Consider the following 25,112-nt stretch of genomic DNA (forward strand, 5'->3'; position numbering starts at 1 on the left):
ACACTTCCGTATAGAAATGGCATCTTTGGACAGGGTGAAAGTGCTGGTTTTGGGAGATTCTGGTAATAAACATGATCAAAATAATCTATCGACCTTGTTTTGTGTTAACCTACTTAATATAATGTCAATGCACATTTATATTGTAACGTCATGTAATATTACACTCAAGCTAACGTTATGTGTTGGCTACCACATCATAGCTGAGACTGAAATATTATATTCGTTTTATTTATTAGTAGTCGTTGTTTAATTATTATTATCAAGATTCATTAATTTTGTGAAAAAGGGGGAACTTTATCTAATTGTATTTTTAATCGTAAAATAAATTATTATGAACATCAATAATCCTGTCCTGATCAGTGTTGTTTGTCTGTTTACAGGAGTAGGGAAGTCCTCTCTTGTACACCTTCTTTGCCAGAATCAGGTTTTGGGGAATCCCTCATGGACTGTGGGCTGCTCAGTGGACGTCAGGGTATAATGTCAATTAAAAGTGATTCATTTCAATTCACAAAGCTATGGAAAATGACAAAGTGAGTCTTGATTCTTTGGACAGGTTCATGACTACAGAGAAGGCACTCCAGAAGAGAAGGCTTTCTACATTGAACTCTGGGATGTTGGAGGATCTGTTGGCAGTGCCAGCAGTGTTAAAAGCACCAGAGCTGTGTTTTACAATTCAGTTAATGGTTAAGTATTAGTGTTCCCCTTTGAACACAATATATTTTATTACGAGAAACTTTTAAAATATATTGTTACAGTAAACTTGTCAGGCTAAATAATTCAAATGAATCTTGGACTTCTGCTGTCTTCATTAGTTTCAAAAACACAGATTTGATTACAATTTAAAACGGCATCATTTGAGATCTTTTCTGCTGGAGATACTGTTGTCCTAAAAAAATTAAAACGAAAATAAAACATCTTAAATATACAATAGGAACGGTATAGCAGAAAATTAGGGTGGTTTTAAAACCGCGACTTTTCCAAACCACAGTATACCTTGAAAACGGTTATTGTCCCATGCCTATTTAAATGTGCACCAGAGCTGTATGATAATATGAAAATATATGATGTTGTTGAGTATTGTAACAAAATTAATTGTGATTTAACATTTCCCAATGCAATTTTAATAATCTGTTTTAACAATTTTTCTGATCTAATTAAATCTAATTCAGGCTAAAACTATTATAAAACTACTAACTACTAGAATTTAAAACTCTGAAAACCTTGAAAAATATTCAAATAAATCCCAAGTATTAACTACTTCTCCCACTATTCGTATTTTTTCTGCTTTGAGGCACTAGGTTTACTTTTGGGTTCAGTCTATCAAATAGCATGATTGCACCAACTGGGTAAGCAGATATTAAAATACGGTGGCCTTATCTGATTGGTCAAATCTGTATAAACAACCTACTCATGCTTTACACTAATGCTTGGCACGTAATATAAATGTAACTTAATCACTCCTCTCCGTGATATGGATATTTAATATACTATTATTGCAATAAAAATAATTTTTTAATACATATTGTGGTTTTGAAGCACTATTATGTACATACAGGGCAAAAAAAAATCTGGAGTATTTGTGATGACTTAATTGATACTAAGCCGCTGTCTTTTTTAACTTCCAGGTATCATTTTAGTTCACGATCTGACTAACAAGAAGTCCTCCCAGAATCTATACCGCTGGTCACTAGAGGCACTGAGCAAGGACTCCTCTCCAACTGGCATCATCGTATCCAACGGGTGAGTCAGCGTCAACTTCTGCTTTGTAACTACATTAATTAACACTCATTAGAAAATAGGTGCTTGCAAAGTTACTAATCAACAGAATGTCTAAGGGGCCCAAATGATTCAAATGTTTTGATTAAAAGTTTAAAAAAAAATCTAACTAATTGAATATATTAGTACGTTTCTGCCACAGTAGTTATATAGAATAAAATGTTGACTGTAAGAATATGCTGTATTTTTATATTTGTGACAGAAAATGACAAGATATCCATTTATCCAAGTCATCCAGTTACTTCTAATTTATTTTTGAGGACCAGTGAATGTCAAAATAAATAAGATGTTAAAATAAGATGATGACACTTTGATCTTTCAGTGATTACGATAGAGAACAGTTTGCAGAGAACGCTGTTCCACTTCTGCTAATTGGCACCAAATTTGATCAGATCCCAGAAAACAAGAGGAACGATGTCCTGACCCGAACTGCCTTTCTATCTGAAGACTTCAACGCGGAAGAGATCAACCTGGTGTGTGCTTTTTAGTGCTCTCAGAATCTAAGCTTTATCTAAACTAATATCATAACATGGATTAAAACTTGTCCTTTTAAGAGTTCAAACATTTTTTTTGTTTTTTTTTCTTCTCAGGATTGTACAAATCCACGGTATCTTGCTGCTGGTTCATCAAATGCTGTTAAATTGAGTCGATTCTTTGATAAGGTAGAGATGTATTGAGAGTGCATCACTCATAGTGAATCTATATCTTTGTAGTTCTTTATCAACATATACATTGAGTTTCACATTTTTCCTCTCTCTTTTTAAGGTAATAGAGAAAAGATACTTTACAAGAGACCCTAGCCAGGTGAGAATGTCTTACAGGTTAACAGATTGTACATGTAATTCATTCACAATTATAATGTAGAGTCATGCTTTAATATTTTGCTTTCTCTGTAGATGCAGAGCTTCACAGACAGGAGGCGCTTTAATTTCAAGAGTCTGCACAGTGATTGAGTGTACACATTTAATTTTGGTTGGTGGGTTAAATTCTGTTGGTAATCTGAAATAGCATATAAATATTTCTTTCTTATTATGTTATTTTACAGATAGGGCGATCAGTTTAACGTTAACTGGTTTACAATGACAAAAATATTTGTTTGGTTTTTAAAATCACTTGTATCTCATTTTCTGAGATTTTTTTTATACTAAAGGTTAAAAAATATGAACTCAAGGTTCTATCACAGTTTAAAATCTACAATTAGCAAACCTAGAGATATCCTGCATCACAATAACACTACATTGGAACATACCTATTTACTGTACTTCTCGTGTTTACTGCTTGTACTGAGGTGACAGGGACCCTGTTTTTTTTCTTTGGTAAAGGTAATCAAAACAGTTTATCTGTCATAGAGTCATTCAGGAAAGATGGCATCTAAAAGAAGGAAATCATATTGTCATTAATTAAAAGTTTTTGTCATCATTCTTTGTAATATAAAAATAATTAAAGTACAGGACTTTGCTATATTAGCAAGCTGTTAATACTGTGCATGTACAGAACTCTTTACATAAGACAAAAGTATATAAAGATACATTCGAATAAACTGTTTGGGTCTTCTTTGACACTATATACCATGTTATTCTACACTAGTGATGAACTGAAACAAGTCTGTTGGTCTGTGCCCTGCTAAAAAAGCACTGACCCATTGAGGTATAGACTCTATAAGACACAGAAAATGTCATGTGTATCTTGACTAAGACGTTCAAGCAGTTCTTCCTACAGTCCTACAAGCTGCATGTTGATCAAGCACACCCCACAGATGCTCAGTAGAAGATCTGACATTTGCAGACCATTTCAACAGATTAAAATGTTCTTCAGAAATCCCCAAACAATGAGTGCAGTGTGGCAGAGTGCATTGTACTGCTGAAAGAAACCACTTCCTCCAACAGCATTGTCATTAATATGTATCTTCTGTAGGCGGCGTATGTCAAATATACCTCATTGTAAATAAATGGACCCAGGCCAAATATATGCCCAGAGCATTACACAAGTGTGTCCTGGTGCCATCACATACTACATGATTTATAAGGAAATGGTACTTACCAAACCTGGAATTCTTCCACTGCTCTGAGATCCAGTTCTGATGATTGTGTCCTCATAGTAGGTGCCACACTCCAGACAACGATGTGCAGTGTTGTGACAGGGCCTACCTTATCCATTATTAAATTGTTTTCGGTCTCCTTTTGCCACAGTAGACCTAGAAGAGCTTCTGCTTTATCAGTCCAGGTGGGATAGCTGTCATTACTCTTGTATATTGGTGAGCCTTCGATGCCCAACAAATGTTGCCGATTTGTGTCTGTCCCTCTGACCACTTTTCACACTACTGCTGACCAGGGCCATTTCAGAAATTCTCTGCCTTAAGTCACTTTGACAAAATCTAGTGCTTGTTAAAGTTGTATCTTAATTCCTGTTCATTTTTCCAATTTGCAACATGTTCATTTAGAGAATCTTAATACCTTATTATATTAATATCTTAATGTATGGCCTTGTTAGGAGATTATCAACAGTTAATGCTTCCCCTATGATTGTTTAGAATGTTTTGTTTAGTTGTTTTGTGGCACTTCACATCTTTTGAAGATTTTTTGGAGAATGTTTCTATGTCACAAGACAGCAGCCTTGATGCACTTTCACTTGGATAATTAATACCCCAGTCAGCAACATTCTGTACAGGCATTTTTCTGTCCTGTGTAGGACATTTCCTTACATCAGGTGTTTTTATTGGCAGTCTGAAATATTTGATTTTATGTTAAATCCCCAACTTTGCTTCGGTGTATGAATATCATCTCAGGTATTCATCTACCAGATAAATAAACAGTTGTCAAAAACCTTGTAATGTATTGTCAAAGTAATCACATTCTTTAACTGTAATTTTCCTGTCCTTTTTTGGACATATCCTTACAACTTATATGTATTTGGTCAGGTGTTTTCATTGGCAATCTGAAATATTTAATGAAGTATTAAATTAGCCTACCAACTTTGCTTCGGTGTATATGATTGAACCATACACGTGAATATTTATTAGATAAATGAAGAGTGAATGAAAAAACAAGAAATTGATAATATCTCACAATCCAAAGAAATGAGAAGACAAAAAGTTCAACAAACCAAAGTTCAACAGCCTGTACTTGTGCATTTAGAGAAGCACACTAGAGAAGCAAGGAGAACAGTCTCTTTAGTTGTCAAAAAGAATGAATGGACATTATCTCACACTCCAAAAAATAAAAAGAAGAAAAAAGTGTAACAAACCAAAGTTCAACAGCCTGCACTTAGAAAAGCACACTCTCCCTGGTTGAATTTTCTCCCTCTCTTGACTCAAACCTTCAAGGGATAGTTCACCCAAAATAAAAATTCACTCTCTATTTGCTCAACCTCAAGTGGTTCCAAACCTTTGAGTTTCTTTCTTCTGTTGAACTCTAAAAAAGATATTAAGAAGATACATGAACTATTAGGGAGAAGTCATAGTAAGAAAAATTAATATATAAAAGTCAATGGCTACAAGATCCCCGTCATGAACTATATTAAAACCCACACCGAAGAATTAATGCAATGTGTAATCAATAATCTTTATTTACAATTTTAAAGTAGCAACATGAATAAAATCCCAACACAGTCAGATGCGGGGTTACAAAAGCTAAATATGGTATGAAAGCAAAAACCTACACCTTTAAATGATATATTTAAACCATATTCTTTTTAATCCAAGGAAGGAAGCAGGAGATTTTTACGAAAACCTGAGGATGTGTATGTAAACAGTCTTTTTTCACAGTATATGAAGCAATTGCTTGTGGTTTAGTATTGCAGATAAGAGGACTTCCTGAATCGCCCTAAAAAAAGATGGACAAAACAACATTAATATAATATAATAAAATAAAATATTATATTATTAATAATAAATAATAATATAATATCTGATGTTTTTGTATAAAGTTGAAGTCAGAATTATTAGCCCCCTTTTGATTTTTTAATTCTTTTTAAAATATTTCCCCAATGGTATTAAAAAGAGCACGGAAATTTTCACAGTATGTCTGATAATATGTTTTCTTCTTTGTTTTATTTCGACTAGAATAAAAGCAGTTTTGAATTTTTTAAAAACTATTTTTGGGATAAAATTATTAACCCCTTTAAGCTAATTTTTTTTTCGATAGTGTACAGAACAAACCATCGTTATAGAATAACTTGCCTAATAACCCTAACCAGTCGGATTCACCTTATTAACCTAGCCTTTAAATGTCACTTTAAGCTGTAGAGAAGTGTCTTGAAAAATATCAAGTAAAATATTATTTACTGTTATCATGGCAAAGATAAAATAAATCAGTTATTAGAAATAGGTTTTTAAAACTATTATGCTTAGAAATGTGTTAAAACAATCTTCCCTCCATTAAACAGAATTTGGGGGAAAAAATAAACAGGGGTGATAATAATTCAGGGGGGCTAATAATAAACTGTGACTTAAACTGTATATATATTACCCATACATTATAAGCATTACCCTGCAAAAAGCATGTTTCCCATCTGAGACACTACAGAACATTCTTTCAGGGTTAAAATGTTGCTGCCATTTTCTTTCACATTCATGGTTGTTCTGCAGTTTGACAGTGACTTCCTCCAGTACATCTGATGGCTTATTTCCATTTGATTCTTTCGTCCCCCAGCCAGCTATTGAGCATTTGACATTTTCTGGAAGTTTCTCATTTTTTTTAGGAAGAGACAAAACTTTAACAAATTTGTTGATCTTAGCTTTGTTCTTCAACTGCAAAGAAGAGAAAATCATTTTACAGAGAGAAAAAAACATAACATTGAGTTTCGTTAGGTTAAGATGAAAATACCTTTAGCAACATGATATCATAGCTGTAGTCCTTTTCATTGTTGCTGTTTAGAAACATAGGATGCTGGATATGTTTTTTTACTTGAATCCTCTGCTGGCTTTTCTCATGTTTGCTGATGTTGTGGGCTCCAAGTACAACCTCAAAGTGACTCCGATCATTGTTGCTGTATACAAATAATAAACTGCAACATGAAATCAAAAATTAACTAAAAGGCTTGAGGATCATACTCAGGCTCATACTTACTTCAAACAGTGAGCCGCTGTCAGAATGTAATCGTCTCTGATCAGCATCCCTCCACATGCCTCAAATTTGTTCTGTATGAATGCCATGTATGGTCTTGAATGAGGTTTAGCAACTTTCCCTCCAATAATACCACTATCCATCCCACCTGTGACAAAAGAACATGCATAGACTAGGGAGAAACTGAAGGCAATGTTGTAATTTGTATTTTATGTACATTTTTGAAGATCATTTAAATGGGAGCTAAATGTTTAGGTAACACTTTACAATAAGGTAGCATTAATGTCAGTTAAATTTATTTACGAACATGAACAAATAATAAACACTATACAATGATTATAATATTCATCTTTGATAACATTTGTTCATGAAACTTAGTTCTTGTTAATTCTTGTTTACTCACAGTGCATTAATTAATGTTAAGAAACATAAATTTAAAATTAATAATGCATTATTGAATGCTAAACTATGATAATTTAACACTGTAAAATATTGTTTTTCCTTGGTTCAGTACAAAGTTCTAAGCAACACATTATATATAATGTGACCAATGTTTGATATTATTTTTTCCCAATATTTTGCTTTTGAAAAAAGTAAAAGATTTCAAAAAGAAAGGAATGAAACTCACCAGCCAAAGAGATAGCAAGAAGAAGAAGAAAAGTGCACAGATCCATGGCTCAGTCTTCAACTGCGCATTAAAAGTGAAATGTTGTTTGTCACCAAACTCTCCACTCACTGGTTTTGTATCCTGCCTTTTGCACCTCAAACCACAAATGTGTATACAAAATAGCAAGCTGACAAATACAAGGTGGGCAGACCGATTGCATTTGCAGTATTTGCAGTCAAAGTATTAATGTTGATTGAGCCACTCAAATAAAGTCAAACTGACATTACAGTAACAAGCAACAACAAAAAACAAAAAAAACAAACAAACAACAAAAACAGGGTACTGCTTGCATCCGAACAGCAGAGTCACTCGCTATTTTCAAGAAACGACTAAAAACTCAACTATTTAGTCTCCACTTCACTTCCTAATCTGCAATTGCCTCTCTGAATATCACACTAACTGTAACAAAAAAAAAATACTAATACTACTAATACTTCCCTTCTTAGACTTTACAGACCTGAAACTTGCCTATAGCACTTATTCATTGTTGCTCTTAGTTGTGTAAATTGCTTCCTTGTCCTCATTTGTAAGTCGCTTTGGATAAAAGCGTCTGCTAAATGACTAAATGTAAATGTAAATGTAAATGTATAACCTACAATACATTAAATGAATGATATGCAATTGATAACCTGAATGTAAAGGTTTTGGCCTCTTTAAAGACTTTTAATACTTCTGGGCGTCTTAAATATTTGCAGTTTCCTGGTTTTGTGTGCATATAATACGATAATCTTCAACACACTGATGCAAATCAACATTTTTACAGTACATTAAGAACTATGTTCTGTAACTTCCACTTGAATAGTTATTTATTTCTGGCTTGTCTTCTAAAACATAGTAATTTATTGTTATTAATGAAAAGCATTTAACGTCCATGGTCATGGGTTTTCTTTTTACAAAAAAATCCTTTTTCTTTAAACAAAAATGACTGAAACATTTTCAAACGTTTCTGTCTTTTATTAACATTAATTTTGAGAAATGTAAATGTTCAGCCAAAGCATTTTTCCTCAGGGTTCACATAGTACAAATTAGAGATCATTTAGGTGCATAAATGTTCTTCATATAAGCTACAGTACAACAGCATTTAATCACTGAATGTTTTTTTTAATCCACGGTAGGAAGGCAGATACCTTCATGTAGACCTCAGGGTACTCCTTGAATGTGCAGTTTTTAGGATATGTGTATGCAGCCATTCCATAAAGTTCAGAATTACAAAGAAGAGGACTGCCAGAGTCACCCTAAAAAGAAACAGATTCATTATTTAGCATGCATCTTGCCACTATTAGAAGACATCTTTAAAATATTTGTTAATCATTTAAAGTATCATTGCAAAATACCTGACAGAAAGCCTTTTTTCCATCCGAGACAGTACAGACCATGTTCTTAAAGTTGAAATGTGTCTGCCATTTACTTTTACACTTGGCATTGGACTCCAGTTGGAGGTTGACTACCCGAAGAACATTTGATGCTCCTTCTCCAGGTCTTTTCATTCCCCAGCCGGCAATGGAGCATTCCAAAGGAGCAAGAATACTAATTTCATGTTTGGGTAGATTTATAATATCCACAAAATGATTTAGCACAGCTTTGGTCCTCAACTGTAACATATAAATCAATGCATATCTTAAGTTTCACAAAAAATAACTAAAATAATAATAGGAAAAATAGAGCATCAAATACCTTTAGTAACATAATATCAAACTTGCGATGTTTTATGTATTTTTCAACTTGAATTATCTGCTGACTGTTCTCTTTCTGACTGATATTGTGAGCTCCCAGAACAATTTGTAAGCTGTATTTGTCAGTTTCACTGTGAAAATACAGATAAGAACACCAGATAAGAGGTTTGTAGCATGATAACAAATTGGTTCAATTGGTTCAATTTGCAACCATCAGTGTTGGAGAAGAGCTTTTATTTTAAAGAGTGTAAGAAAAACTTTTAAAACCACTGAATGATTCTTTGGGAAAGCAAATATTGGTCCTCACTCTTGAAAATGAAGAATCCAGAAGTTTGTAGGGAACACTTTTTTTATTGGCATCAAAGGCTACTTGGAACCATTGTAAAATGTTCTTATTTCACAATATTTTTTATATAGTGGATAAAATTTCTGTAGATTATTGCTTAAATTAGGGTGGCACAGGGGTTCAGTGGTTGCACTGTCACCTCACAGCAAGAAGGTCACTGGTTTGAATCCCGGCTGGGTCAGTAGGCATTTCTGTTACATGTTGTTCCCGTGTTCGTGTGGGTTTTTTCAGGTGCTCTGGTTTCCCCCACTTACCAAAGACATGCGCTATGGGTGAATTTAAAAACTAAATTGCCCTTAGTGTATGGGTGTGTGTGAATCTGAGAGTGTATGGGTGTTTCTAAGTACTGGGTTGCGGCTAGAAGCTTATTCACTATACGTAAAACATATACCGGAACAGTTGGCGGTTCGTTTCATTGTGGTGAGCTTGGATGAATAAGGGACTAAGCCCTTATTAAAAATAAATTAATGAATTACTTGAATTAATACTTAAAATAAAAAAGAGAAAAGGTTCTAAGAACTCTTCACTGAAAGATTCATTTGGAACCAAAAATGGTTCTTCAAATGACAACACAGAGAAAACCCTTTCATAACCTTTATTTTTCTATGAAAGTGATTGGGCCTTTCAGTGAATTTTTTTTCTTATTGTGGAGAGAAATTCAATGAACTAATGAAACTTTTTCCACTATAAATTTCATATTATAAGAATAAATAATCATTATCAATAGAATAATATTCTGTTTAATGAAGAGGATATGTGAGATGATCTTCAAGAAACCACAATTTACAACCCTTTTTTTATTTATTTAAGAGAGAAATCTTTTCATTGAACCCAAAGTTCTTTATAAGAGGAAAGGTTAGATTTAAATGTTCACAAAAAAAAAAAAAAATATGTAAACAAATCCAAAAATACACAAATCCATAAATAATAAATTTATATAATAAATAAATGTACCTGACCACTGAAAACACAAATAGGTTCTTTGAAAAAACCTTGAGGGTTCCTTTTATGAGTGTAATGCATACTCACTTCCAACAATGAGCCGAAGTCAACACATAATCTTCTTTTATCAGCATCCCTCCACAAACATGATTTCGTTTTTTCTGCAGAGATGCCATGTATGGTCTGGAATGATGTTTAGCCTCTCTGCCCCCAACAATACCACTCTCCAGTCCTCCTGTATAATGACACAACATACTGTATATACTGTATAACTAAGTTAGAACTTGTACACTACAAAATTACAAACGCACAAAGAAACAGGAGTTAAGAATATATTTTTATTCTTGTATTGATGTAAAAGGTGAATGCCTTACCAGACAGAGAGAAGAGGGAGAGCAGGAGAAAGACACAGAGCAGCATGATGTACTGCATGAACGTGCTGATACAGGAACTTAATATGAACAGAATTAGACCATCGGCAGGGTCTATATAGCCACTCCCTGATATACTCAGTCACATATATGAAAGTAAATGTAGGAAAGGTGAAACATGTAGGGGAAAGATCCAATTTGTTTTATTAACACAAGCAGCTTTCAGATTAAAAAAACAAAAAGGTTGAAAGTGCAGTTAGAACTTAATGCTCTTTACCCCAAGTCATTCCAAAGCTGTATTACTTTGTTAAAATAATCTGGGTAACCAACCTGTTTTGGTGACCATTGACATAATAATATAAACAGCAATAAATGTTTATGTTATTTTATAAGCTTGTATTATAATGAGGTGAACTAAGTTAAATTAAACTAAAATAACAGAGAACACCAGAATAACATTTGACTGAAGAATGACATTATTGCTGTTGCAAAAAACATAATCTCAGGCAATAGAGTACATTGACTGTATTTTATCAGATTTCTCTGCATCTTGATTCCACTTAATTCATGAGTCTTTTCTGAGTGAGTCTCATAAACATGCAGTAGTGCTCAGACACTAACAATAAAGGACATTTGTTAAACAGTAAATTCAATTAGCTTGTTTTTCATCAAACCCTATTGTATATCTGCACAACACATGACATATCAAATGTCATATAGGACAGGGGTTCCCAAATTTTTCAGCCTGCGATGCCCAAAAATGACAATGCCAGTGACTCGCAACCCCCAATATCCTCTGAGGTGGTTAGAAATACAGAAAGCTTGTATGCTATGGTGCTCACACACCAATACACCCAAGTACTGTATATTCTTTGTTAAAATTGTTTAATGTATGAGTGCTGACGCTATATGGTATATGCCGAAGCATGCTAAAAGGACTTTAAATTTGCCAGTAACCTGGGTTAAGCACTTCCGGTGAACTGTATGCCAATGCAAAAATCGGCGTGTTTAAGGTCAGTGATCTCCACTGGCTGAGTAATATCCGATATAAAGTGGGTCTCAGATTGTACTGATTAGGCACTGCATTAAATTACATTTTACCCCGCCGTGTCTTTATAATATGAGCATTTATTTTACCCCAGTATATGGAGCTTCTGCGCTAGCCTGCCGATTCTGACAGGTGAGTGTGAGTAAAAAGCCTTTTGTCTCGTTTCACACTTGAGCAACTAAATGAATGCCAAAGTTTATTTAACTGAACATATTTTAGTTACATTACAACATCGATGCTGTAAAAGGAATTGTATCAAATGGAAAAAAAAAAAAAAATCACAATAACAGGTGATCGGAAGTTTATCAGTATGGGAACAACACTAGCTCAGCATATACCCTATTGCTGTGTCTGTAATATAATCTAATTACCCCCGTGTTCGCAATCCAATAGAACTAGTAACCATGAGCTACTATAATACTATATATAATAATAACTATATAGTATATGGTAACTATAAGCGACATTTTTTTTCTTCAATAGGTTATGGATAAAATATGGTAATTCTTATAGTTTAACAAAAATAGATTATTGGAAATCACCAGATGACCCCCCCCCCCCCCCCCCCCCACCACCTCCCCAACCCTTCATTGTCCTGCGACCCCTGGAGGGGTCACAACCCCCACTTTGAGAACCACTGATATAGAATGATAATGTGGTACTTCTGTATCTTATTTTATTTATTATTTTTATCAAAAGCCTAACGCTGGTCACATTTTACTGCTGTTATATATATATAAAACAGTGTGGGGAGGTTAAAAAGGGACATATAGCATTTAACAACACCAGGGTATGTAAAACTTGTCTCTTTATGATGAATTTTCATTGTTGGCTGAACTATCCGCTTATTAAAAAATCCTATTCACCTCTGACTGTAGTCTAAAACCTCCCACCTCACTGACTTGTGAGACTTTCTGTGACATTTGTGTTGCCATGAACCTTTTGTCCACAAACACGTTCATACTCTGAGTCAACTTGCCCATACACTTCTTTTTGTCTTATATGACAGGTGGTTTTTATACAAACTGCAACTGAATCTCCCCTCCTACTCGAAAATAAAACCATAGCATACAATTATCTCTAAATATTGCTGATAATTATTGATTACACATAAAAAACATTATGAAAAAAATCAAACTTACAGTAATACACAGCTAAATATAAATCCTGATACAAAACTGAATACATTTCAGCTAGTTTTTACAGATTTATGTTATCATAGACCAAAAACTTCCAAGCCAACAGAGGTCCAACTGCTACATGTTCCCAGATACTTATTCTAAATGCCTTTCCTGGTAATGAAAAGCAGCTTTGATCAGACTGATCAACTTTCCTTATTCTTGGTCTTTATAAAGGGCTGGTGCAACACATCATAAAGCTTTCTAGCCTAAATGACCCAAAACGAGGAATGGTAATTAAGACATATTATTTTAAAATTGTGTAAATATATTGTTAAAATTTATGGGATTCAATATGTACAGTTGAAGTCAGAATTATTAGCCCCCCTGACTATTTAGCGCCCCTGTTTATTTTTTTTCCCCAATTTCTCTTTAATGGAGGGAAGATTGTTTCAGCAAATTTCTAAGCATAATAGTTTTAAAAACCTATTTCTAATAACTAATTTATTTTATCTTTGTCATGATGACAGTAAATAATATTTTACTTGATATTTTTCAAGACACTTCTGTACAGCTTAAAGTGACATTTAAAGGCTTAACTAGGTTAATAAGGTAAACTAGGCAGGTTAGGGTAATTAGGCAAGTTATTGTATAACAATGGTTTGTTCTTAAGACTATCAAAAAAAATAGCTTAAAGGGGCTAATAATTTTGTCCCAAAATTGTTTTTAAAAAAAATTTAAACTGCTTTTATTCTAGCTGAAATAAAACAAATAAGACTTTTTCCAGAAGTAAAAATATTATCAGACATACTGTGAAAATTTCCTTGCTCTGTTAAACATCATTTGGGAAATGTACATCAGATGCTTCATAAAGTAAAAATACCAAAATATAATATTAAAATGTTTGTAGTACACACCTTCTGTGGACCGAGTCCTGGACATAAAACCAGTTCTTCTTAAGAAGCTTTAATGATGCCTTCAAATTACAGAAGAGATAAAACACAATACAAATATGAAACTATTTAAAAATTACTTAATAAAGGAACGTTTTTGCATAAAAGTTGAAAGGTTACATCAATTATTAATAATAATAATAAATAATATTATTGAAATTACAACCTCTCTTTTGTATTCTAGAATGTAATATACTTGTTATTTAACAGAATATTTTGGGGGGATTTTTCAGCATCATTACTTTAGTCAGCATCCCATGATCCTTCAGAAATCTTTTTATACTGCTGATATCCTAATAAAATACCTAATATGAACAGTCAATATATAATATGAATATATAATAACAGTCAATACCTAATATGAACTACATAATACTTGCTACATAATACAAATAATTAATAAATGTGCAACTGTGTTCCTTGCAGAAAAAAATGCACCTTATTATTTTTATACAATCCACTTAAAAACTTGTGCCTCTGACGGAAGCAAGCCTCTCGCTTGATTATTTTGAGCCATCCTCTTACCTCCAGGCCAAGATGAGGGTACAGTCAGCTATGATGCATTTTCATGCACGCTCTTTTAGTGCATAATGAGGGTCTTTCTGATCAATGATGTCCAGAGAAATAAAACATTATTAACTGAATGAAAAGCCTAAAAGTTAAAAAATTAATTCTGAGCATTGTAGGGTCCAGCCAGCTGGTCCAATGGCGGTGTCCACTGGTGGATGAAGGTTCATTTGCATGTTCGGTCTTTCCAGTGCACAATGTTGCTTTACTTTAAACTTAACTCATATCTGACTCCAGTTTTAGTATGAGATGGTTTAGAACATAAATATATTTATCCTTGTTTTATCTGACTCCAATTATAAAACATTGATAAAGTTATTTTGTTTTCTTTAATATTATTTTAGATTATGATTTAATTTTTTCTTCGATTTGTTATTATATATTATTCTCATTTATTCAGATTCCAATAGCATCCTGAGTCTTGTACCGGCCGAGTATACAACCTCCTAAACATAAGCATGTCAGTCTTGGTCATTAAACAGAGGCGATTAACCACTCTTCTAAAAAGGCAGAAGCCTACTTACTCAATTCAGGATATTTTATTTGGTCCCAATAGATCTGTTAACTACTGAATCAAGACAAACTATTTTAGTCATATCATAATCATTACTATAGAATCAAGAAACTATTAGTAACTTTGAATAATGACCATTTGATTTATATAGTATAAGTTTGTAGATGAAGGTCTAACTTACCCACATTTAGATAAGTTTCAACAACATTTTGTTGTTCTAAATAGAAAACCCATTATTGGCCTTTTACAGTCTAAGTATACTTGAATTAATGCCAATATGTTAGTCAGATCTCTAAAAACATCGTATAGCGTGCCACGCTGCTCCGTCTACCGTGTTTTAGTCCGTTACTAACCTGTACAGAGGCTTGTGGTGCTATGGACTTAACGTAATCTACCAGAGATAACAACATGAACTCTGTTTGAATAATTCAAAACATAACAATTTATTAGTCAGGTAAATGTGTATTATGCCAATTCATTCAATCAATTCATAGACGATCAATATAAGACATCAAATTCTCAAAGATAAATCCAAGATTAAAAGATGCATACCTGACTTCAAAATATACATAACATAGAGCATTAGAGCTCCATATTATGGGCTGATCTGATAAGCAGAATCACGCAGAACATTTTTCAAACCTTCCCTTAAGTAGAAAATGCAAGAATCCCCTCAAGGAAAGGGGTGTGTGAATAACAAAAGGCATTTGCATTTAGTAAAATACATGAAGTTATATATTTATTGTTTTGATTATGTCTATTTCTGAGGGAATGAGACCATTGCACCTGTCGCACTGAAACATTTCAAATGATATCAAACATAATAGACAAAGTCACTTGGGTTGATTTAGAACATTCAGACTTTAAATGACTATTCTTGAGTTAATTAAAAGGGGGCTGAAAAACCAAGGTGGGTTTCGAGAAATGTTTCTAATGTAAATGGAGAAATGGAGGGGAGCTGGATTTTACCGCATTCCCACCTGCTGGGTTGTGGAGCTGATTGTCTTTGTTTTCAGCTCATATGTGAATTGTCAAAGACATTAAAATATTTGTGATATCTCAAATCTTACAGCATGATGATTTATATATCATTTAATTTTAAACCACTTAACTAAAACTAAACATTAAAAAAAGAACAAATGACAGAAAATATGAGTGAACTCATGATTAAAACAGAGAGACTCACCACATTCACCTGGACAAGCCGAACTCTGAGGCTGAAACCCTGGCCCAGCTGTTTTAGACGCTCATGGACGTAGTTTGGGTTGAGATTATGGCAACGCACATGTGGTTAAAGAAAATATATCACAAACTAAAACATCACATGCTGTACCAATATGAATACAACAATATTCGCAATTCAGTAAATGAAACCACAAGACTGAATATTTCTGTAATGATTTTATGTAACTGGTAATGTTATCTTATATGACCAGAAGAAGCTTTTTTGGGATACACCTGTAGACATTCTATTGACTTTGCTATCTTTTGGTACAGTATTTTTGCAGTCTAGCAGCATTGACTGGATGATAAAGCCTATTGGAACCGAGTTAGAATGACTTTAGAAAATTGGTTATCATTGCAATTACTATCCCTCTATAACTTTCTTTGTTTCAATATGTAGAATATTATGTATTTAGGTAACATCATGGAGGGCAATCACAATATTGACTTTATAATGCAACTGAACAAACAAGAGGCTAATTTTGTGTCATTGAAAATGAAAAATTGCCAAACTGCTGGTTTTCAACCTTCTGTGCAAACGTGCATTTTGAAGAATCCCACAAGAAACAAGTGATAGAAATGTCAAACTTTGAATAAAAATCACAAACCATCACACTTACTTGAGGTGGCTTTGGATCAGGGTTGTGAAAAATAGGAGATGAAAATGCATTTGTCAGATAAACTGACATAGTGAACATTACACTCACGTGACTAATCAGCTGCCTCCATTATGCTTGTCTTGCTTACTGTTGGCTACTACCAATTTGAAAGTCAAGTGAAGTCATTTCATTCAGTGGCCATCTTTGAAATGCCTCTCGGGCAGTATGCTCAGGCATTCGGTTTAAATGAGGAAACATCAAATTCTTGAAAATTACTTGCCAAGCTTATGATTAAATAGCATATTAGGAATCAAAAATAAAAATCAACAACAACAGTCTCTTTAGTTGTCAAAAAGAAGGAATGGACATTATCTCACAATCCAAAAAATAAAAAAAATAAAAAAGTGAAACAAACCAAAGTTCAACAGCCTGTTAAAAAAGCACACTCTCCCTGGTTGAATGTTCTCCCTCTCTTGACTCAAACCTTCAAGGGATAGTTCACCCAAAATACAAATTCACTCTCTATTTGCTCAACCTCAAGTGGTTCCAAACCTTTGAGTTTCTTTCTTCTGTTGAACTCTAACGAAGATATTAAGAAGAAAGCTAAATGAACCATTAGGGAGAAGTCATAGTAAGAAAAAGTAATACATGGAAGTCAATGTCTAAAGGTTTTCAGCATTTTAAAAGCTTTTCTTTTGATTTCAACAGAAGAAACTAATGAATGTTTGGAACAAGAAAATAGTGAGAAAAAGATGACAATTTTCATTTCCCTTCATTTCATTTCATTGATGCAGTACATGGCAGTATCTTCTGTTACAGCAATGCATTTTTTTTTTCAAAAACAGTATTATATCTGAAATACAATTAATTACATAAAATAACCTATTACATTTTTAAGGAACCTTCCTAATCCTGGCCACAGAGCTGAGAGAAAAGTGTGAAATCATTTGAGAAACAGAAATCGTGAGCAGGAACAAACTTGATTAGTATCATCAATCACACAAGATACCCTTCATAGTTAAAGCATATTAAACACACACACACACAGACGCACACACACACGCACACACACATCAGTGCAATCTGTAATTACAAATCTTTATTTACAACTTCAAAGTAGCAACAGGAACAAGCAGTACAAGGATACTAGTACTGTAACTAATACAGTCAGATACTGGATTACAAAAGTTAATAAATGATTTATTTAACTCATGTTCTTTTTAATCCAGGGAAGGAAGTAGGAGATTTTCAAAAAAACCTGAGGATACTGTTTATTTATACAGTTACCTTCAAAAGTATATGAAACAATTGCTTGGGGTTTAGTATTGCAGATAAGAGGACCTCCTGAATCGCCCTAGAGAAAAAAGAATGACATTATTATAATATAATATAATATAATATAATATAATATAATATAATATAATATAATATAATATAATATAATATAATATTACCTGGCAAAAAGCATGTTTCCCATCTGAGACACTACAGATCATTCTTTCAGTGTTAAAATGTTGCTGCCACATTGTTTTACATTCAAAGTCGAACTGCAGTTTGAGAGTGACTTCCTCCAGTACATCTGATGCCAATTCTGCCTTTGGCTTCGTCAACCCCCAGCCAGCTACTGAGCATTTGACATTGGCTGGTATTTTCCCATTTTTTTTAGGAAGAGAAATAACTTTGACAAATTTGCTGATCTTGGCTTTGTTCTTCAACTGCAAAGAAGAGAAAATCATTTTACAGAGAGAAAAAAACATAATATTGAGGCATGTTAGGTGAAGATAAAAATACCTTTAGTAACATGATATCATAGCTGTAGTCCTTCTCTTTGTTGCGTTGAAACATGGGATGCCGGATATATTTTTTCACTTGAATCCTCTGCTGGTTTTGCTCATGTTTGCTGATGTTGTGAGCTCCCAGAACAACCTCTAAGTGGCCTCGACCAGAGTACACACCACGACTGTGGACAAATTACAAACTGCAATGTACATTTAAAAATAAACTAAAAGGCTTGAGGATCATACTCAGGCTCATACTTACTTTAAACAGTGAGCCGCTGTCAGAACGTAATCGTCTCTGATCAACATCCCTCCACACGTGTGGTGTTTGTTGATCTGAATGGATGCCATGTATGGTCTTGAATGAGCTTTAGCCACTTTTCCTCCAATAATACCACTATCCATCCCACCTGTGTCAAAAGAACATGCATAGACCAGGGAGAAACTGAATGCAATGTTGTAATTTGTATTTTATGAACATTTTTTTTAAAGATCCTTTAATTGGTAGCTTGCAAATGTTTGGGTAACCCTTTACAGCAAGGTTGCATTAGTTAATGTCAGTTAACGTAAGTACTAAGATGAACAAATAATAAACACTATACATTAATTACAATATTCATCTTTGATCACATTTATTCATGAAACTTCGTTCTAGTTAACTCACAGTGCATTAACTAATGTTAAGAAACATGAATGTAGATTTTAATAATGTATTAGTGAATGCTAAACTATGATTAATAAATGCTGTACAATATTGCTCATCCTTGGTTCAGCACAGTCAGACCACTTTATTGACAATGTACTATAGATATCACGTTTCTGAAAAAGTACACTATTGAATAACAGCAGATTAACTGCACACTGTTGATCCTATACACATCAACCTTTTCTGATTTTGACTGTAATGTAATGACGTGCACATTTTGCAAAGCTGATTATGATAATTATTGTAAAAAGAGCGTTACAAATGAACTTGAATTGAACTTAGTAAATTTGTTAACTAATGTTACCTTATTGTAAAGTGTGACCAATGTTTGATAGTTCTAAAATTTTTTGCTTTTGAAAAAAAAAGATTTCAAGAAGAAAGGAATGAAACTCACCAGCCAAAGAAATAGCAAGGAGAAGAAGAAAAGTGCACAGAGCCATGGCTCAGTCTTCAACTGCGCATTAAAAGTGAAATGTTGTTTGTCACCAAACTCTCCACTCACTGGTTTTGAATCTTGCCTTTTGCACCTCAAACCACAAATGTGTGTCCCAGGTGGGCAGACTGATTGCAAATGTGAGTCATGGGGGGTGGAGGTGGGAGCATCGTTGTTAACGTTAGTAAATGAAAATACAGTTGGTCATTGTTAGTTCATCTTTACTCAAATAAACTAACTAATGTTAACTAACAAGCAAAATATTAGATTTTAATAAACCACTAGTAAATGTTGAGGTATAACTACTATATGTTCTAGCATTGTTCATTGTGAGAATGTGTTGAAATATATTCCTTTATATCATACTGTAAATGTAACTAACATTAACTACATGTTCCGTACTAAAGTACCTACCACTCTACTCAGGCACTGCTATCAGAAATTTAAAAAAGAAGTCCATTAGATTTAAATCTCATGTTTATTAAAATTGGGCGGCATGTGGTCAGGGTAATGCATTAAAAGTAATGCAAGTTACATAATAATATTACTTTGCTTAGTAACGAGTAAATTAACGCATTACATTTAAAAATAAGTAATAAAATTTGAGTTACTTTTTAGTTTTATCAATTACCTTTCAAAAAAATAAATTGAGCTAAAACTAAAGTACTCACGAAGAATCATGCAGTCAATGAGAGAATGTGTTCATTATTTTGAATGTAATGAAAAAAGAAAAGGGGGATTGTGGTCTCAATGAACAGTGATTTTACCTAAGACAAATAGTACAAAAGTAGCAAACACTGCTTTAAACTTTCATTTATCTGCATATACGGCATGTAGAGCTCTGGGGTCAGGAACTTCCTATAACATTATCCTAAATTTTATTTATTTTTTTAATGTAAAATGTTATTTTTTGATGTGTTGTTTTAACGGTAAAAAAGTTCTGAAAGAGATCAAGCCTCAGCCAGATAATAAAAATGTAATAAAAATGTAAAGTTAACTCAAAAGTAACGTAATGCATTACTTACTAAAAAAGTTACTTACTAAAAAAAAAAGTAACTAAGTAATGCAACTAGTTACATTTGGGGGGAGTAACTTAATATTGTAATGCATTACTTTCAAAAACTTGCCCAACACTTCTTGTGATATCCATTTATTTGCAGTCAATATCTGAATGTTGATGAGGCAAATATTAAATAAAATTTAATTGACATTACAAAGTTACAGGAGAAAGAGAAAACTGCTTAACCTACATTTTCTGGTTGTGTGTGCATAATATTGTATTTTTGTATTCTTGTATTGTTTAATACCGATATGCTAATCAACATCTTTACAGTACATTTCAACATTAAAAGCAATGTTCTGTGGCTTTAAATAGTAGTTATTCATTTCTGGCTTATCCTCTAAAAATTAAAAGTGTTTTATTGTTATTAAAGGCTTTATGAAGAGCATTTAACATCCAGGGGATGTTTTCATTTCATAAAAGAAACATTTTCAAAAGGTTCTTTGTTTTTTATTAACATTAATTTTGAGAAATGTAAATGTACAGCCTAATCATTTTACTACAGGGTTCACAATAAAACAAATTAGAGATCATTTAGGTGTATAAATAATCTTCATATAAGCTACAGTACAACAGCATTTTAATCACTTCATGTTTTTTTTAATCCACGGTAGGAAGGCAGATACCTTCATGTAGACCTCAGGGTACTCCTTGAATGTGCAGTTATTAGGATATGTGTATGCAGCCATTCCATAAAGTTCAGAATTACAAAAAAGAGGACTGCCAGAGTCACCCTAAAAAGAAACAGATTCAATATTTAGCATGTATTTTGCCACTATTAGATGACATCTTTCAAATATTTGTTAACCATTTAAAGTATCATTGCAAAATACCTGACAGAAAGCCTTTTTTCCATCTGAAGCAGTACAGACCATGTTCTTAGAGTTGAAATAGACCTGCCATTTACTTTTGCAATAAGAATTGGACTCCAGTTGGAGGTTGACTTCTCGAAGAACATTTGATGCTCCTTCTCCAGGTCTTTGCATTCCCCAACCAGCAATGGAGCATTCCACAGGAGCAAGAATACTCGGTTCGTGTTTGGGTAGATTTGTAATATTTACAAAATGATTTAGCACAGCTTTGGTCTTCAGCTGTAAAAATATTAATCAGTGAATAACTTTACAAGTTTCACAAAAAGAAACAAATATAATTGTTTAAATGTGCACAAACAAGACCTTTAGTAGCATGATGTCAAAACTGTGGTTTTTCTTCTGATAATTAGGATGTTTGATGTATTTCTGGACTTGGATTATCTGCTGACTGTTCTCTCTCTGGCTGATATTGTGAGCTCCCAGAACAACTTCTAAGTTGGTTGTATCCCTAAAAATATAGAATGTTGAGGTTATTTTGTAGTGATAACTGCTACAGTTTAATATAGCAACACTGCTAAAACAATGACTTAAAGAACCTTTCTTCTGTCAAAATGGTATAATAATAAAATTATTCATTTAATTCATTATTATAACTATAAAAGTAAAGTCTGTTTAATATTTAAGGAATATAATGGATTCCTCAAGGAGACATCAATGCCAATGAAGAAGAGCAATAATTATTTTTAAGTGCGACACCTTTTCAAACCTTTTTTTAGTGTGTAATGGTTTATAGTGGGGAAAAGTTATATTTAAATGTTCTTCACACACAAGACAAAAAAATCATAAATATGCTAAATTTAATGAATATCAATAAAAATAAAAGTCTGTTTAATGGATGGTGAATGTAACGGTTCCTCAAGGAGCCATCAATGCCAATAAAGAACAGCTATTTTTAAGCATTACAATTTTTAAAACCTTTTTTTTTTTAAATCGTGCAATCGCTTATAGGGGAAAAAGTAAAAGTTAAATGTTCTTCACAAACACACACACACACACACACAAAATAATCATAAATATGCTTAAGTGGAAACAAATAATTATCCCCCTACAACATCACTTTGAAAAGAACCTAGATTTTTAGGAGTGAAATAATGTTTGCATACATATACCCACTTCCAACAATGAGCCGAAGTCAACACGTAATCCTCCTTTATCAGTATCCCTCCACAATTATGCTTTCTTTGTACCTGCAGAGATGCCATGTATGGTCTGGAATGAAGTTTAACCTCTCTGCCTCCAACAATACCACTCTCCATCCCTCCTGTTTTAATGACAGAATATGATATTAGGATTATACATATATTATTATAATACATTACAATTAATTATATACACATATACTGTATAACTTTAGAGTTAAAACTCATACACTAGTACAAAAATACAAAGAAATAAAAATGTATTTAAATAGATCTATGTATTTCATAGATATAAAATGTCTTACCAGACAGAGAGAAGATAGACAGCAGAAGAACACTGAGCAGCATGATAAATGAATGTGCTGATACAGAAACTGAAAATGAATAGTGACCACCATCAGGGTCTATATACTCTCTGACTCATATGTTCAGTCACATATGAAAGTAAACGTAGGAAAGGTGTAGAGGAAACATCTCATATTAAAGAGCTCCTATTATGGGTTTTTGAAAATGACCTTTCATGTAGTGTATAACACAGCTCGAAGTCAAGTGAAATATCCAGCTAAGGCTTAAATCTGAAAGTGGACAGTGTGATTCATCTATAAAAGAGTCGACTCATAATGGTTTGAATGAATAGTCTTGATAATGAGTTTTCAGCCATTTCGGTGTGACGTGGATACGAAACATAAGGCCCGCCCAACTGTTGTGCATGCAAACCCGGGAAAATTGAAACCTGTGGCTCCGCCCACATATGCAGTAGCAAAGAAAAAAAGGAAGAAAAAAAGATCCCAGTTTAATCAAATCATGAAGATTCTGTGCTTAGCTGGATATTATTGGAAGTGTGTGGGGAAAGTTTTTTTTTTTCACTCAAAGATGGTTGTAAAGAGTCAGTGGTTGAGGTTTATTTTTGGAAAAATACCCCAGCATTATAGCCCAGGCTGTGCTGTTCATGTCAGTTTCTGATGAGTGCTTCAGCAATCTGCATGCTTACTACGAGAGATTCGTTGTATGTTTGTTAAAGAACGGATCAGAAAAGACTACTGATGTATGAGACTTAGACAGAGCTTGACAGGAACTTTATTAGTACATGGATAAGTTTCTTCCTCCATTTCACAAGTGTACGTAAATGGCTGCATCCTTGTATTCTCTAGCTTGCAAATTATGTATTTATTTCGGTTTTGTTACTTGTAACCACGTGTACTGTATCTGGTTAACTCTTTATATTCTCATATCACGTCTAATACCACGTTGAAAACGCGATGCGTGCTGCTTTGTTTATGGATTTCAATGCGTTTGTGAGCTCATGATCTACTGCCGTTTGTCATTGCTATGGCCACTGTCAGATGATCCTACACAAGTGCCGCGATCAAGGTTCACAATAGTTCAGCCTTTGCCGCTGTGTGGATTAATACTGAATGTGTTTCATGGTTAAGAATGGAGCAATATGCTGGTGCTTAACTGCACTGCTTTAATGCACTCATGCACACAAAAAAAAAATCCGGGAGACTGAGAAGGTTAGGTTTGGGGGTGAGGTGTCTGAATAACACTGATGAGAACCGTGTACTGTGGTGTTAGTAACTACTATGAAGCATGTTTCAGGCTGCTGCTGCGATCGGATCCTATACCAGTGTTGCAGTGACCCGGGGTTTTCACAGGGGTTTTTAAGGGAGTTTTCCGGGATAAATGTTAAAATGGGTGGGTGGGTGGTTGGAGATGGATCTGAAATACAGAAGACTCCCGGGAAAAAAAAGTGTTGGCAGGTATGCTCACACACACACTATCCACCTTGACTACTTCAATATTGTTGATAAGCCGCGCTGGGCATTTCACTCTGTCTTGCGCTGAATGCGTCGACCAATCGCAACAGTCGGTCATCGGTCCAATCAACGCAGATTAGCTTCTCGCTAAGGAGGGGTTTAGAAACAAATGAATCGCTGAATGATTCATATGGGAGTCGCTGGGATAATTAGGTAAAAATAAACACTTATTATAGGACTAAAAAAAGTGACCTTGCATACATATTAGACAGTTGGAAACCCTTCAAACCAAAATATGACCCTTTTTAATGTATAATGGGGCTCTTTAACACTGGCTCAATTTCAAAGCTACCTTACATTATTTGTTGTGTGATTTAGTTTTTTAAAGACCACTAAATTATTACAGTATATGGGCAAATTGTCAAGTTTTCCTTTTAAAAATTATATGAGCAGTATAAAATCCAAATCAATGCACAAATAAAATTAAACATAAGTCTTCATTTACC

The 25,112-nt window shown here is 33.6% G+C and overlaps 5 protein-coding genes across 13 annotated transcripts; 1 reads left to right on the forward strand and 4 right to left on the reverse strand.

Annotated features, from left to right (window-relative positions):
• The first annotated feature begins 14 nt into the window (after nucleotides 1-14).
• Nucleotides 15-3,313, forward strand: rabl3 (RAB, member of RAS oncogene family-like 3). The gene is given in 8 exon segments (NM_205733.1): nucleotides 15-62; nucleotides 381-472; nucleotides 554-683; nucleotides 1,626-1,740; nucleotides 2,099-2,249; nucleotides 2,367-2,438; nucleotides 2,542-2,580; nucleotides 2,673-3,313. Coding segments are annotated over 8 exon segments (702 nt in total). The 5' UTR covers nucleotides 15-16; the 3' UTR covers nucleotides 2,730-3,313.
• Nucleotides 2,877-7,616, reverse strand: gzm3 (granzyme 3, tandem duplicate 1). 2 transcript variants are annotated; one of them, XM_073911401.1, is made up of 5 exons: nucleotides 7,468-7,616; nucleotides 6,843-7,011; nucleotides 6,600-6,762; nucleotides 6,263-6,523; nucleotides 2,877-5,597 (listed from the first exon to the last, which is right to left on the reverse strand). In XM_073911401.1, the coding sequence occupies exons 1-5, from the start codon at nucleotides 7,511-7,513 to the stop codon at nucleotides 5,451-5,453; spliced, it is 786 nt and encodes a 261-aa protein (XP_073767502.1). In that variant the 5' UTR covers nucleotides 7,514-7,616; the 3' UTR covers nucleotides 2,877-5,450. The 2 variants fall into 2 exon arrangements, with proteins under 2 accessions (XP_073767502.1, NP_001122022.1); NM_001128550.1 differs by having other exon boundaries at nucleotides 5,451-5,597; nucleotides 6,843-6,987; nucleotides 7,468-7,553.
• An 826-nt stretch (nucleotides 7,617-8,442) lies between these two features.
• gzm3.2 (granzyme 3, tandem duplicate 2) lies at nucleotides 8,443-16,988 on the reverse strand. 6 transcript variants are annotated; one of them, XM_073912879.1, is made up of 9 exons: nucleotides 16,883-16,988; nucleotides 16,225-16,350; nucleotides 14,483-14,559; nucleotides 13,922-13,980; nucleotides 10,842-10,918; nucleotides 10,555-10,702; nucleotides 9,181-9,310; nucleotides 8,841-9,098; nucleotides 8,443-8,741 (listed from the first exon to the last, which is right to left on the reverse strand). In XM_073912879.1, exons 5-9 carry the CDS (start codon nucleotides 10,897-10,899, stop codon nucleotides 8,592-8,594), a joined length of 744 nt encoding a protein of 247 aa, XP_073768980.1. In that variant the 5' UTR covers nucleotides 10,900-10,918; nucleotides 13,922-13,980; nucleotides 14,483-14,559; nucleotides 16,225-16,350; nucleotides 16,883-16,988; the 3' UTR covers nucleotides 8,443-8,591. The 6 variants fall into 6 exon arrangements, with proteins under 6 accessions (XP_073768980.1, XP_073768982.1, XP_073768981.1 ...); XM_073912881.1 differs by having other exon boundaries at nucleotides 16,225-16,272; nucleotides 16,883-16,967; XM_073912880.1 differs by having other exon boundaries at nucleotides 16,225-16,284; nucleotides 16,883-16,951.
• Nucleotides 16,989-18,065: 1,077 nt separating this feature from the next.
• Nucleotides 18,066-19,825, reverse strand: gzm3.3 (granzyme 3, tandem duplicate 3). Its single transcript, NM_001114694.1, has 5 exons — nucleotides 19,740-19,825; nucleotides 18,902-19,049; nucleotides 18,653-18,821; nucleotides 18,316-18,576; nucleotides 18,066-18,215 (listed from the first exon to the last, which is right to left on the reverse strand). The coding sequence occupies exons 1-5, from the start codon at nucleotides 19,783-19,785 to the stop codon at nucleotides 18,066-18,068; spliced, it is 774 nt and encodes a 257-aa protein (NP_001108166.1). The 5' UTR covers nucleotides 19,786-19,825.
• A 1,449-nt stretch (nucleotides 19,826-21,274) lies between these two features.
• Nucleotides 21,275-24,066, reverse strand: gzm3.4 (granzyme 3, tandem duplicate 4). 3 transcript variants are annotated; one of them, XM_073911402.1, is made up of 5 exons: nucleotides 23,155-24,066; nucleotides 22,824-22,971; nucleotides 22,014-22,158; nucleotides 21,672-21,929; nucleotides 21,275-21,572 (listed from the first exon to the last, which is right to left on the reverse strand). In XM_073911402.1, the coding sequence occupies exons 1-5, from the start codon at nucleotides 23,195-23,197 to the stop codon at nucleotides 21,423-21,425; spliced, it is 744 nt and encodes a 247-aa protein (XP_073767503.1). In that variant the 5' UTR covers nucleotides 23,198-24,066; the 3' UTR covers nucleotides 21,275-21,422. The 3 variants fall into 3 exon arrangements, with proteins under 3 accessions (XP_073767503.1, XP_073767504.1, NP_001108167.1); XM_073911403.1 differs by having other exon boundaries at nucleotides 22,898-22,971; nucleotides 23,155-23,369; NM_001114695.1 differs by lacking the exon at nucleotides 23,155-24,066 and having other exon boundaries at nucleotides 21,423-21,572; nucleotides 22,824-23,026.
• Between the last annotated feature and the right edge of the window lie 1,046 nt (nucleotides 24,067-25,112).

Source organism: Danio rerio, chromosome 9 (assembly GCF_049306965.1).
Source record: "Danio rerio strain Tuebingen ecotype United States chromosome 9, GRCz12tu, whole genome shotgun sequence".
NCBI classification, from domain to species: Eukaryota; Metazoa; Chordata; class Actinopteri; order Cypriniformes; family Danionidae; genus Danio; species Danio rerio.